Here is a 13,207-nt window from a genome sequence, read left to right as displayed (position 1 = left end):
ATTATAACAGAGGACTCCTGTTCTAACTTTAGTCCATCCTCATTATAACAAAGGACTCCTGTGCTAACTTTAGTCCGTTCTCATTATAACAGAGGACTCCTGTGCTAACTTTAGTCCGTTCTCATTATAACAGAGGACTCCTGTGCTAACTTTAGTCCATCCTCATTATAACAAAGGACACCTGTGCTAACTTTAGTCCATCCTCATTATAACAAAGGACTCCTGTTCTAACTTTAGTCCGTCCTCATTATAACAGAGGACTCCTGTGCTAACTTTAGTCCTTCCTCATTATAACAAAGGACTCCTGTGCCAACTTTAGTCCGTTCTCATTATAACAGAGGACTCCTGTTCTAACTTTAGTCCGTCCTCATTATAACAGAGGACTCCTGTGCTAACTTTAGTCCTTCCTCATTATAACAAAGGACTCCTGTGCCAACTTTAGTCCGTTCTCATTATAACAGAGGACTCCTGTTCTAACTTTAGTCCGTCCTCATTATAACAGAGGACTCCTGTTCTAACTTTAGTCCATCCTCATTATAACAAAGGACTCCTGTGCTAACTTTAGTCCGTTCTCATTATAACAGAGGACTCCTGTGCTAACTTTAGTCCATCCTCATTATAACAGAGGACTCCTGTGCTAACTTTAGTCCGTCCTCATTATAACAGAGGACTCCTGTTCTAACTTTAGTCCGTCCTCATTATAACAGAGGACTCCTGTGCTAACTTTAGTCCTTCCTCATTATAACAAAGGACTCCTGTGCTAACTTTAGTCCGTTCTCATTATAACAGAGGACTCCTGTGCTAACTTTAGTCCATCCTCATTATAACAGAGGACTCCTGTGCTAACTTTAGTCCATCCTCATAACAGAGGACTCCTGTGCTAACTTTAGTCCGTCCTCATTATAACAAAGGACTCCTGTTCTAACTTTAGTCCGTTCTCATTATAACAGATGACTCCTGTTCTAACTTTAGTCCATCCTCATAACAGAGGACTCCCGTGCTAACTTTAGTCCTTCCTCATTATAACAGAGGACTCCTGTGCTAACTTTAGTACGTCCTCATTATAACAGAGGACTCCTGCGATAACTTTAGTCCGTTCTCATTATAACAGATGACTCCTGTTCTAACTTTAGTCCATCCTCATTATAACAAAGGACTCCTGTGCTAACTTTAGTCCGTTCTCATTATAACAAAGGACTCCTGCGATAACTTTAGTCCATCCTCATAACAAAGGACTCCTGTGCTAACTTTAGTCCGTTCTCATTATAACAGAGGACTCCTGTTCTAACTTTAGTCCGTCCTCATTATAACAGAGGACTCCTGTGCTAACTTTAGTCCTTCCTCATTATAACAAAGGACTCCTGTGCCAACTTTAGTCCGTTCTCATTATAACAGAGGACTCCTGTTCTAACTTTAGTCCGTCCTCATTATAACAGAGGACTCCTGTTCTAACTTTAGTCCATCCTCATTATAACAGAGGACTCCTGTGCTAACTTTAGTCCGTTCTCATTATAACAGAGGACTCCTGTGCTAACTTTAGTCCGTCCTCATTATAACAGAGGACTCCTGTGCTAACTTTAGTCCATCCTCATTATAACAGAGGACTCCTGTTCTAACTTTAGTCCGTCCTCATTATAACAGAGGACTCCTGTGCTAACTTTAGTCCTTCCTCATTATAACAAAGGACTCCTGTGCTAACTTTAGTCCGTTCTCATTATAACAGAGGACTCCTGTGCTAACTTTAGTCCATCCTCATTATAACAGAGGACTCCTGTGCTAACTTTAGTCCATCCTCATAACAGAGGACTCCTGTGCTAACTTTAGTCCGTCCTCATTATAACAAAGGACTCCTGTTCTAACTTTAGTCCGTTCTCATTATAACAGATGACTCCTGTTCTAACTTTAGTCCATCCTCATAACAGAGGACTCCCGTGCTAACTTTAGTCCTTCCTCATTATAACAGAGGACTCCTGTGCTAACTTTAGTCCGTTCTCATTATAACAGATGACTCCTGTTCTAACTTTAGTCCATCCTCATTATAACAAAGGACTCCTGTGCTAACTTTAGTCCGTCCTCATTATAACAAAGGACTCCTGTTCTAACTTTAGTCCGTTCTCATTATAACAGATGACTCCTGTTCTAACTTTAGTCCATCCTCATAACAGAGGACTCCCGTGCTAACTTTAGTCCTTCCTCATTATAACAGAGGACTCCTGTGCTAACTTTAGTCCGTTCTCATTATAACAGATGACTCCTGTTCTAACTTTAGTCCATCCTCATAACAAAGGACTCCTGTGCTAACTTTAGTCCGTTCTCATTATAACAAAGGACTCCTGTGCTAACTTTAGTCCGTTCTCATTATAACAGAGGACTCCTGTTCTAACTTTAGTCCGTTCTCATTATAACAGATGACTCCTGTTCTAACTTTAGTCCATCCTCATTATAACAGAGGACTCCTGTTCTAACTTTAGTCCGTTCTCATTATAACAGAGGACTCCTGTTCTAACTTTAGTCCGTTCTCATTATAACAGATGACTCCTGTTCTAACTTTAGTCCATCCTCATTATAACAAAGGACTCCTGTGCTAACTTTAGTCCATCCTCATTATAACAAAGGACTCCTATGCTAACTTTAGTCTGTTCTCATTATAACAGAGGACTCCTGTGCTAACTTTAGTCCGTCCCCTAAGACGGTGAGGCCAAGCAAGACGATCCTGACACACATCCACAGACAACAATAATTATTAGCAGCTCGCGATGTTTTCTTCTCCCCCTCCCGCTCCCTCTTGCTCAGAGTGTCTCATGTAGAGCTATTCCTCTGCCTCCCTTAATGATAACGGTACATGCAACAAGTGTAGTTCATTTGCTAGGTTGGAGGCAGTTCTAAGTGGGTTAGATGCACGGCTCCGCACCATCGAAGCTCAGACAGTTACGCTAGTTAGCTCGCCACCCCCCATAGCCGGTTGCGGAGCCTTTAGCTTTAGCCTCTGTTAGCTGTCCCCCGGCAGCCCCCGAGTAGCCGGATGGCTGGGTGACTGTTCGAAGGGGTTTTAAGTCTAACCAGAAGCCCACTGAGCACCGCCAACCTCTTCACGTTTCAAACCAGTTTTCCCCACTCAGCGACGCACCCGCTGAGAAACCCACTCTGGTTATAGGTAGCTCCATAGTCAGAAACGTGAAGATAGGGAAGCCAGGGACCAAAGTCATATGCATCCCGGGGGCCAGAGCGGGCGACATTGAATCTTGTTTAAAACTGCTGGCTAAAGATGAGCGTAGTTACAGTAAGATTATAATACACGCCGGCGGTAATGACTCCCGACTGCGGCGGTCGGAGGTCACTAAAATTAATGTGGAATCGGTGTGTGCTTATGCCAAGACAATGTCGGACACCGTAGTTTTCTCTGGCCCTCTCCCCAATCTGATCAATGATGACATGTATAGCCGCATGTCGTCATTCAACCGCTGGTTGTCCAGGTGGTGCCCAGCAAACAATGTGGGCTACATAGATAACTGGCAGGCTTTCTGGGGAAAGCCTGATCTGATGAGTCGAGACGGCATTCATCCCACTTGGGATGGAGCGCGTCTCATTTCTGCGAACATGGCGAAGTTGATTAGCGGACTTAATCCATGACCCAGAGTTCAGATCAGGAAGCAGAAGCAGAGTTGTAGTCTTCCACCCTTCTCTGCACTTCCATTCGAGCAGTTACCCACCCTTAACCTTAACTCTAAGGAGGTTTGCTCCCTGGTAGAACCCTCAGACCCGTGACCTAAAGCAAACTTCACGAAAGCTCGAAAGTATATGGCGTTCCACCAATATGGAAGAATCACGCTTAGTTTGGCGAGATAGTCTTAAAACATATAAAAAGGCTCTCCGTAATGCCAGAGCAGCCTATTACTCATCAGTAATAGAGAAAAATAAGAACAACCCCAGGGTTCTCTTTAGCACTGTAGCCAGGCTGACAGAGAGTCACAGCTCTGTGGAGCCGTGTATTCCTATAGACCTCAGTAGTAATGAATTTATGAACTTCTTCAATGAAAAGATTTGAACTATTAGAGGCAAGATTGATGCTCTCTTGCCCTTAACTACTGCCGATCTGTCATCAAGAGGAGTGGCCTTGGAAACGGCCGTATGCCCTGGTGTATATTTGGATAGCTTTTCTCCCATTAACCTAGACCAATTGTCTTCAACGGTTTCTACTTCTAAACCGTCTACCTGTCTCTTAGACCCCATCCCAACGAGGCTGCTTAAAGACGTGTTGCCTTTAATTGGCACCTCTCTGCTGGATATTGTTAATGTGTCTTTGCTAACAGGGCATGTACCACATTCCTTCAAAGTAGCTGTAATTAAACCTCTCCTGAAAAAGCCCACTCTTAATCCAGAGGTGTTGGCTAACTACAGACCGATCTCTAACCTTCCCTTCCTCTCTAAGATCCTTGAGAAAGTAGTCGCAAATCAGTTGTGTGACTTCCTACATCAGAATAGTTTATTTGAGGAGTTTCAGTCAGGATTTAGAAAACACCACAGCACAGAGACAGCACTGGTGAAAATTACAAATGACCTCCTAATTGCATCAGATAAAGGACTCATCTCCGTACTGGTATTATTAGACCTTAGTGCTGCGTTCGACACCATTGATCATGACATCCTATTACAGAGACTGGATCAGTCGATTGGCATTTCAGGTACCGCACTAAGTTGGTTTAAATCCTATTTATCAGATCGATCTCAATTTGTATTTGTAAACGATGAAGCCTCAATGACCACCAACGTTAATCACAGAGTTCCACAAGGTTCTGTGCTTGGACCAATTTTATTTACCTTATATATGCTTCCTTTGGGCAATATTATCAGGAAACACTGCATAAACTTTCATTGCTATGCAGACGATACTCAATTATATCTATCGATCAATCCAGAGGAGACCAACCAGCTCGCTAAAATTCAAGAATGTCTTAAAGACATAAAAACATGGATGACCTGCAACTTCCTGATGTTAAACTCAGACAAAACTGAAGTTATTTTACTGGGCCCTGAACACCTCAGAGATCAATTATCTGGTGATGTGGTTTCTGTAGATGACATTGCCCTGGCATCCAACATTACTGTAAAGAATCTAGGCGTTATCTTTGACCGAGACTTGTCCTTTAACTCCCACGTTAAGCAAATCTCAAGGATTGCATTTTTTCATCTATGTAACATTTCAAAAATCTTGTCTCAAAAAGATGCAGAAAAGCTGGTTCACGCGTTTGTTACTTCCAGACTAGATTACTGCAACTCCTTATTATCAGGCTGCTCTAATAAGTCTCTTAAATCCCTCCAGTTGATCCAGACTGCTGCAGCTCGTGTACTCACAAAAACTAAGAAAAGAGATCACATTACTCCTGTATTAGCTGCGCTGCACTGGCTCCCTGTAAAATCAAGAATCACATTTAAAATTCTTCTCCTCACCTACAAAGCCTTGATTTGTGATGCACCATCATATCTTAAGGAGCTTGTAGTACCATATTGCCCCACTAGAGAGCTGCGCTCACTAAATGTGGGGCTACTTGTGGTTCCTAGAGTCCTAAAAAGTAGGATTGGAGCAAGAGCCTTCAGTTATCAAGCTCCTCTTTTATGGAACTAGCTTCCACTTTCAGTCCGGGAGGCAGACACAGTCACCTCATTCAAGAATAGACTTAAGACTTTCCTGTTTGATAGTGCTTATAGTTAGGGCTGAATCAGGTTTGCCCTGGTCGAGCCCCTTGATATGCTGCTATAGGCTTATAGGCTGCTGGGGGATGTTTTAGGATACACTGAGCACCTATCTCATCTTCTCTCTCTCCTTATGGATGACTTTACATCTCTCCATTGCACCTTATTAACTCTGCTTCCTCCCCGGAGTCGTTGTGACTTCACGTCTCATAGGGTCCATTGGACCTGGAGGTGTCTGATGCTGGTGAGCCGGCCTCCCGCGTTGGCCCTGCTGATGCCCCGCCCCCCCTCCTCTCTACCTCCTTCTGTTTCATGGATTGGAGTTCCATTCATACATTGTCATATTCATGTAATATGTTTATGTAACTTTGTAAATGCTGTTCATTCTGTACACATGACATCTATTGCTTCTGTCCATCCGGGGAGAGGGATCCTCCTCTGTTGCTCTCCTGAAGGTTTCTTCACTTTTTTCCCTGTGAAAGGTTATTTTTGGGGAGTTTTTCCTGATTCAATGTGAGGTCCTGGGACAGGGATGTCGTATGTGTACAGATTGTAAAGCCCTCTGAGGCAAATTTGTAATTTGTGATATTGGGCTATACAAAATAAACTGAATTGAATTGAATTGAACAATGGGTAAGTGCACCTAAACATATAAACATCAAATTATCTCCACATAAGTAGTGTAGACACCCTCTAAATGTAAAAGAATAGTTCATAAATAGACTGTTTACTGATACAGTAAGGTCATTTTGTCAGAAAATCAAACATTTGGAGCTCAATTTGAATTGCGCAAGCATACAAATGAGGCTGTGGACATCTAAAGGCATGCCCCCATATATACATTAGATGTGTATTCATAACATATTTGAATTAGCATTAACCTGTATATATCACATGACCAACTATATTGAGCTTTACTTTACATTCTGTAGAAATGGAGAGAAGCAGCCGACCCTTTTGAGGAACCTCAGATGGTAAGACCCCTTCTTCAGTCCACCAGCATGCTCATAGTGTGTAGTTAGTTTGATTCATGTCATGTTCAGGCTGAGCAATACTGCTGTTTCTTGTGGTGTATTCCTAATAACTGTTTTATGTCCCATTCCCAGATATTGACTCTGCCACAGAAGACACATCTAAAGGTATGACATGAATATACCTTTTTACCTAGCAAGTCTCTTTAGAAAGTCTTTTGATGCTAGTCAATCAACACCATCTTTGTTTGTACAATAGCTTAATATGTATACCCTGGTACCACGTTATTAAGGATCTGCTTGAAGCTGAAACCTTAAATTAAATTCCCATCTATGTTTTCTAAATGTAGAATTTCCTGAGAATGACATAATGGGTGAAATGAAGAATAAATATACACACGTTTTGGTAGACATGGACAGTAAAATAAATATAATTTGCAGCATTTAACGAAAATGCGGACAAAGATTCCGGCAGAAGAAGGGAAGTGGACGAGTAACCTGGTACGTGCACACGGCACTTCCACAAAAGAGCCTACCACTGAATCACTTGATCACCACATGTTATTGTTCAGTACTAGTACCATTAGATTGGGATATACATATACAGTAGGTTAAGATTTAAAGAAAAGAAAGAAAAATCAGAAAATAACGTTGGATCGGTGAATCCCTAGGCTGTTTCTTTGAGGTGTAGATTCAGTAATTGACATAACCAATCAAAAGAAAATAAAGAGTTTACTAAAGAGTTTGGTTTAAAATTGACAGATCTCTTTAGTAGTGTCTCTTAAAAATGCTGTTGAAAGGGATCTTAGGAGGACACAAAAATGCTAGTGTTCTCCAAAAGAGGTTGATGAGACATTTTAATGCACACATCACCAAGGGCACATTAGCCTTGATGGTTGAATGCCAACAATGCAAGACGTCCTGGTCTTACTAGTCGCTCTGTTGAAAGTCTTTGTAAGGAATCGGGGCTTAAGAAATTATGTTTAAGGGAATTATTGCAGACATTTGTTTTAGGCCTATAATGTGCCGGTTGCTTTCGAGGTTGGAATGTTTGGTAAATATTCAGGATAGTTCAAAGTTCAGCCAAGATTATATGTTGAGACTTAGAATTTGTTTTTTTTACATATGGGAGAATTTTGAAGGAGAAAAAAAAACAAGGATTCAATTGTACTCTTTAATTATGTACAGTGCAATGTATTCTTTTGTGTCAGCTTGTCATGCTGAATGTAGATCTACAGGTCAAGACCATACAGTTAAGAGCTGATGTTTATTATTGAATAGATATGGGACATTTGTACTTATCAGGAGAATATTACTGTCTTGTTGAAAAAAAGAACTATGATTAAACGGTGCTCCTTGTTCACTAATTGGGCACAGTGTTCTATATGTCTTTATGTACCAGCTTTTTCTCTTATCACATAAATAGCCTTTTTATATGAGTGACACAGCAGTTTGGGCAAAGGGTCCTCCTATAATGTACATTATTGCAATGAACAGTGCTGCATGTGTACTGTAAGAATGGACTTTGAAGTTGAACCCCTGAGTGCAGGGTATTAAAATATGGTTGTACATTTGAGTGAAAACCACAAATAGGCTCCGGAGCCGCATGCGGCTCTTTCATCCCTCTGATGCGGCTCCCTGTGGCTTTTGAAAATAATTAATGAGTATTTAATTAAAATGTATTTTATTTTAGTTTGTTCGTTTTTAAAATGTAATTCTAAATTTGAAGATTAAGGTGATCTTGTAACATCTAAATAAAACGTGTTAAAAAATGTTATGTCGCTGTTACGCTGTTACTATGCGTCACAACCGCCAATGTGCGACACCCGCCAGCGCGCGATTTCTTGAACTTTTCGAATCCCAGGTAGGACAACTATGGAGAATTCTAAGAAGAGAAAAGTGTCTGAAGAAAACAGAACGTTCAATGGTACGTGGACAGATTCATTTGCTTTCACTGCTGACGAGACTGGTTTACCAGTATGCTTAATATGTAATGAGAAACTAGGTAACAACAAAAAGTCAAATGTCGCAAGACATTTCCAGAATAAACACGCAGCCTTTGCTCAAAAATATCCGGATGGAGATGAGAGAAAAAAAGCCGTTTGGGGAACTTATGCGGAAGGTTGATCTGAGTAAAAATCACTTCAAGAAGTGGATGAAGTCTGCAAATTCAAGTACATATGCGAGTTTTGTAGCCGCTCAGGAAATAGTCAGGCACGGGAAGCCGTTCACAGATGGAGAATATATAAAAGAATCTTTCATTAAGATTTCAGAACATCTATTCACGGACTTTAAAAGCAAGAGTGAAATTGTGCAGAAAATCAAGGATATGCCCCTCTCTGCAAAGAGTTGACAGCTGACTGCACACACCAGTAAAAGGATGACGGCACACAGAGAGAGGACGGCATTTTTGGTTTGCTGACGGTGGATAATTTAAGTTCAGCGTTTTTTTTCTCATAAATACAAGAAGGACTCAAATAGACATTGAGTATTTTACTTGAAAGTAACCTTCAACCCAACGTCAACGTCTTTTTTTCGGAGCTCAAAATGTTTTGTTGCATGCAGAAATGTAATTTTGTTTTCTCTGCAGTCGTTCATTGATTTCATAAATGCAACACATTTTAGTTTGTTTATACATAGCATAACGGCAAACAAAACGTTATATGCAGTGTTATTTCATTTTAAATGTCAAAAGGGTTTTGTGGCTCCCTGTTCTAGTTTATAACAGAAACGTTACAGTGCAAAGTCATCTCTACTGACCTGGGTGACTTTCTCAGTGACATGGTGTGTTCTGTCGATCAGTTTGCAGGGAGGTTTCATTTCACCTGCAGATAATGCCACAAAGGCCTCTGTCTTTGTGTCCTGTAGGCTCTGGGTCATCTGATGCATGTGCAAAAATCACATATAAACACACACTGAAACATTGAAAGCAACACTGTATTGTAGGCATTTGAGTGCCTAAACAGTATCTCTAACATTTCCAAACATTTAGTATCACTGCATTTGTAATGTTTCCTCATGTTACCTGGCTGTTGGTCCGGCAGCGCGAACCAGTGTCTGACGTCCCAACTGGCACACTGCTCTTTCTAATGGTTACCATACCAGCTGCAGGAGAGGAGGAGAGAGACGTAAAATAAGTTTGACCTTTAGTTCTCTTGTAGATAGTATAAATGTGTCTTTACTAACAGGCCATGTACCACAGTCCTTCATAGTATTACCTTTAGTACCTCTACTAGATAGTATAAATGTGTCTTTATTAACAGGCCATGTACCACAGTCCTTCATAGTATTACCTTTAGTACCTCTACTAGATAGTATAAATGTGTCTTTACTAACAGGCCATGTACCACAGTCCTTCATAGTATTACCTTTAGTTAGTACCTCTACTAGATAGTATCAATGTGTCTTTACTAACAGGCCATGTACCACAGTCCTTCATAGTATTACCTTTAGTACCTCTACTAGATAGTATCAATGTGTCTTTACTAACAGGCCATGTACCACAGTCCTTCATAGTATTACCTTTAGTTAGTACCTCTACTAGATAGTATCAATGTGTCTTTACTAACAGGCCATGTACCACAGTCCTTCATAGTATTACCTTTACAGGCCCGTAGAGATCACCCCCGCAGCCCCCGCACTGCGGGGGGGGCCTCGCAGTGACAGGGGGCCTCGCATGGCAATTTTTTTTTTTAATCCAACACTAGCCAGCGGACTCGGCCGTATTGAAGTGTCGGCTGACTCGGCTGTGTTCCGTCTCGATGCGGCCAAATGTGAGCCACCTTTGGCACATTTCACTGTTGCCATGTCTGGCCCAGGTGTAGCTGTTACGGACATGGGCAGATTCTGTCTGAGACATGGCAACCGGTTTATCGGCTGCCGAATCTGGGCCGAATAATGTAATAAATAAATAATATTGCCCTCGATAATAAATAATATTGCCCTCGATGGACTGGCGGCCTGTCCAGGGTGTCCCCTGCCTTCGCCCTATGTCAGCTGGGATAGGCTCCAGCGCCCCCGCGACCCTAATGAGGATAAGCGGTATTGAAAATGGATGGATGGATAAATAATATTACATTACGTAATAACATTAAAATATCCCTCAAAGTTGTCTCTCTCATATAAAGCTACACAATAAAAAAAAGTATTTTAAACTGGCTTTATAAGTTTTAAATAATAGTTGTAAAGGCATTCGTAACAGGCAACCACTAGGGCCTCCTGCTACGCGGACTGGTGTTATTGTTGGGCCGCGGTGCATTCTGGGAGAACTACGAGGAAATTTCTCTTGAGGAAAAATGAAACGCACATTTAAAAGTGGTGCCCAAAAGCGGCAATCAAAACAGAACATTTCTGAATTAAATGCCAAACTTCCCAAAATTACAAGTCTTTTTCGACCAGCTGGTGAAGGATGCACTCATCTGCCAGAAGAGACGGGTATTGTACTGTTTGCTATAGCTAACATTACCACGTAGCTAACGTTATACTTTGACAGCTGTACTGCTCTGTCTATGTGTTGTGCTTGAAAATACATTAACCTTATTAAACCTATGCTCTCACTATACCCCCTGCGCCCATTATCGGACACGTTTCCTTAATTATCTCCACAACCACATCGTTGTTTAACTTCATTTCACGTTGTCCAACACTGCAACCCTTTTGAGAAGACAACGGCTCTGTACAAAATAATAAAAGTAACCGTTAAGTAAGAAAGGTCATTTTCCAAGCTAAAACTGATCAAAACATATCTCAGAAGCTCCATGTCACAAGAGAGGCTGTCAGGTCTGGCCATCCTTAGCATAGAGAATAAACGTCAGTTTAGATGTAAAGAGCGTGGTTAAAGACAGATTTGCTAAAAGACGCGCACATGTGTATTCAAATGCAAACCTGTAGAAAGTAGCCTACCGGTGTATCGACTATATGTAGGCATATTTGTTATGTTGTTGTAACATATGTTCTGTTTGAGCTGTTTGATAGGCCCTAGCATATGTTTTGTTTCTGTTGGAATACATTTGTTCTCTGTTTGAGCTGTTTTTTCTGATTGAATACATTTCCCTCAAAAGAAAAGCTTGGGTCCTGTTCGTTTATCTTTGGATAATGACCGCCGGACAATACATTATCCCTTACATATGGGGGGGGGGGGGGGGGGGGGGGGGAGGGGGGGCCTCATGTGTTTCCGTTACGGCACTGTACCTTTAGTACCTCTAATAGATAGTATCAATGTGTCTTTACTAACAGGCCATGTACCACAGTCCACAAGATAAATTAAATTGAATTGAATGTGTGTTGCATAGTCCCTGTATATCAAAGCCAAATAAAATGGAAAGTTAAATTACAAATAAAATAAAATACTGGTTAAAACAAGCATTAGTCCTATTAACAACAGGATTTTTCAGTGTGATCAATGTTTTGAATCTAAAAGACTTTAGAGCTTCCAGTTTTGTCTAAAAAAGAAAAATAGCTATTAAATATACATTTGTATTCCTCATATACACACAAGCTATGTCCACTTTTCTAACTATTGATACTGTTTCTGCTTCTTTTTCATTGTCAACTTTTATTTGCTGCCTCATACTCCATTCAAACGTTAAAATGTTCCACATATTTCATTCATTAAATCCATCTCAATCCCCTAATTAGGGGAAAGATCACCCAATCTGAAAACAGTTAACAGTCCAGGTATTTTCAGCTTGCGGAGTCGACTGTGGGTCAGTGGTTAGCAGGTCTGTCTTTCAATCAGGGGGTTGGTGGCTCAATCCCCGCACTAGTCGATGTGTCCTTGAGCAAGACACTTAACCCTGAGTTGTTCCCTGTAGCTGTGTTTACAGTGTATGAATGTAATATGATTGTAAGTCGCTTTGGATAAAAGCGTCAGCTAAATGTAATGTAACAAATCAGACATGTGAACAAATGTTACAACAAGCAGTCGTGGCAATAGAGGAAACTGAAGTGGATGTGACTCCCTGTGCAGTCCTTGTACAGTTGTATTTGTTACCCATGAAGGGTATGTCTTACTCCACATGACACCAATATAAACGACAGGTGCACTTTAATACTGAGTGTTTGAGCTATAGCTCCCTCTGCTGCTTGGATGTAGATGTATAAGTATGACAATTGTCAAGCTCTTAGTTAAAATGATATTCATCAGATTCTTTTGTATTAGATGTTGCAAAGAATACAAAAAGGTAAAGATGGACATGATTGTGGGATATATATGTAAAGTAACTCTGTTGATTCAGAGCTATGTTGATAAACTGGGGACAATATATCACCAGGTAAGCATTGAGCAGAAGACCTGACATTCCTTCATTATTCCCTTAATCTATCAAGTGGCTTCTTCTAGGTCAGCTGTGAAAATAATAATCATCATTTATTTGAATGATTAGTCTTTACGTTTTAAGAATAGGTCCTTTGTGTATCTTTGGTGTCTTGAAGGTTGGGCACTTTGTGTGCATCAATAAATCAATCATCAATCTTCTGCAGTTAACATAGTTAGTTAATATGATTTATAATTCAAATGTGCCAGCTCTGACCAGAAGAAACATTTT

General features: G+C 40.8%; 1 protein-coding gene across 1 annotated transcript in view; it reads right to left on the bottom strand.

The window, feature by feature from the left end:
* The window catches only part of LOC117746858 (potassium voltage-gated channel subfamily H member 2-like), a 42,134-nt gene extending 32,429 nt beyond the window's left edge, over positions 1-9,705 (bottom strand). Inside the window, exons 1-2 of the mRNA XM_034556182.1 lie at positions 9,688-9,705; positions 9,423-9,542 (exon numbers count right to left, since the gene is read on the bottom strand). Of these exons, the coding sequence (XP_034412073.1) occupies positions 9,423-9,542 (120 nt within the window). The 5' untranslated portion in view covers positions 9,688-9,705. The remainder of the gene's footprint in view (positions 1-9,422; positions 9,543-9,687) is intronic.
* Between the last annotated feature and the right edge of the window lie 3,502 nt (positions 9,706-13,207).

Source organism: Cyclopterus lumpus, chromosome 17 (genome assembly GCF_009769545.1).
Source record: "Cyclopterus lumpus isolate fCycLum1 chromosome 17, fCycLum1.pri, whole genome shotgun sequence".
Classification (NCBI taxonomy): domain Eukaryota; kingdom Metazoa; phylum Chordata; class Actinopteri; order Perciformes; family Cyclopteridae; genus Cyclopterus; species Cyclopterus lumpus.
Note: the sequence above shows the minus strand (reverse complement) of the source record. Positions and strands in the feature narration are given on the sequence as shown.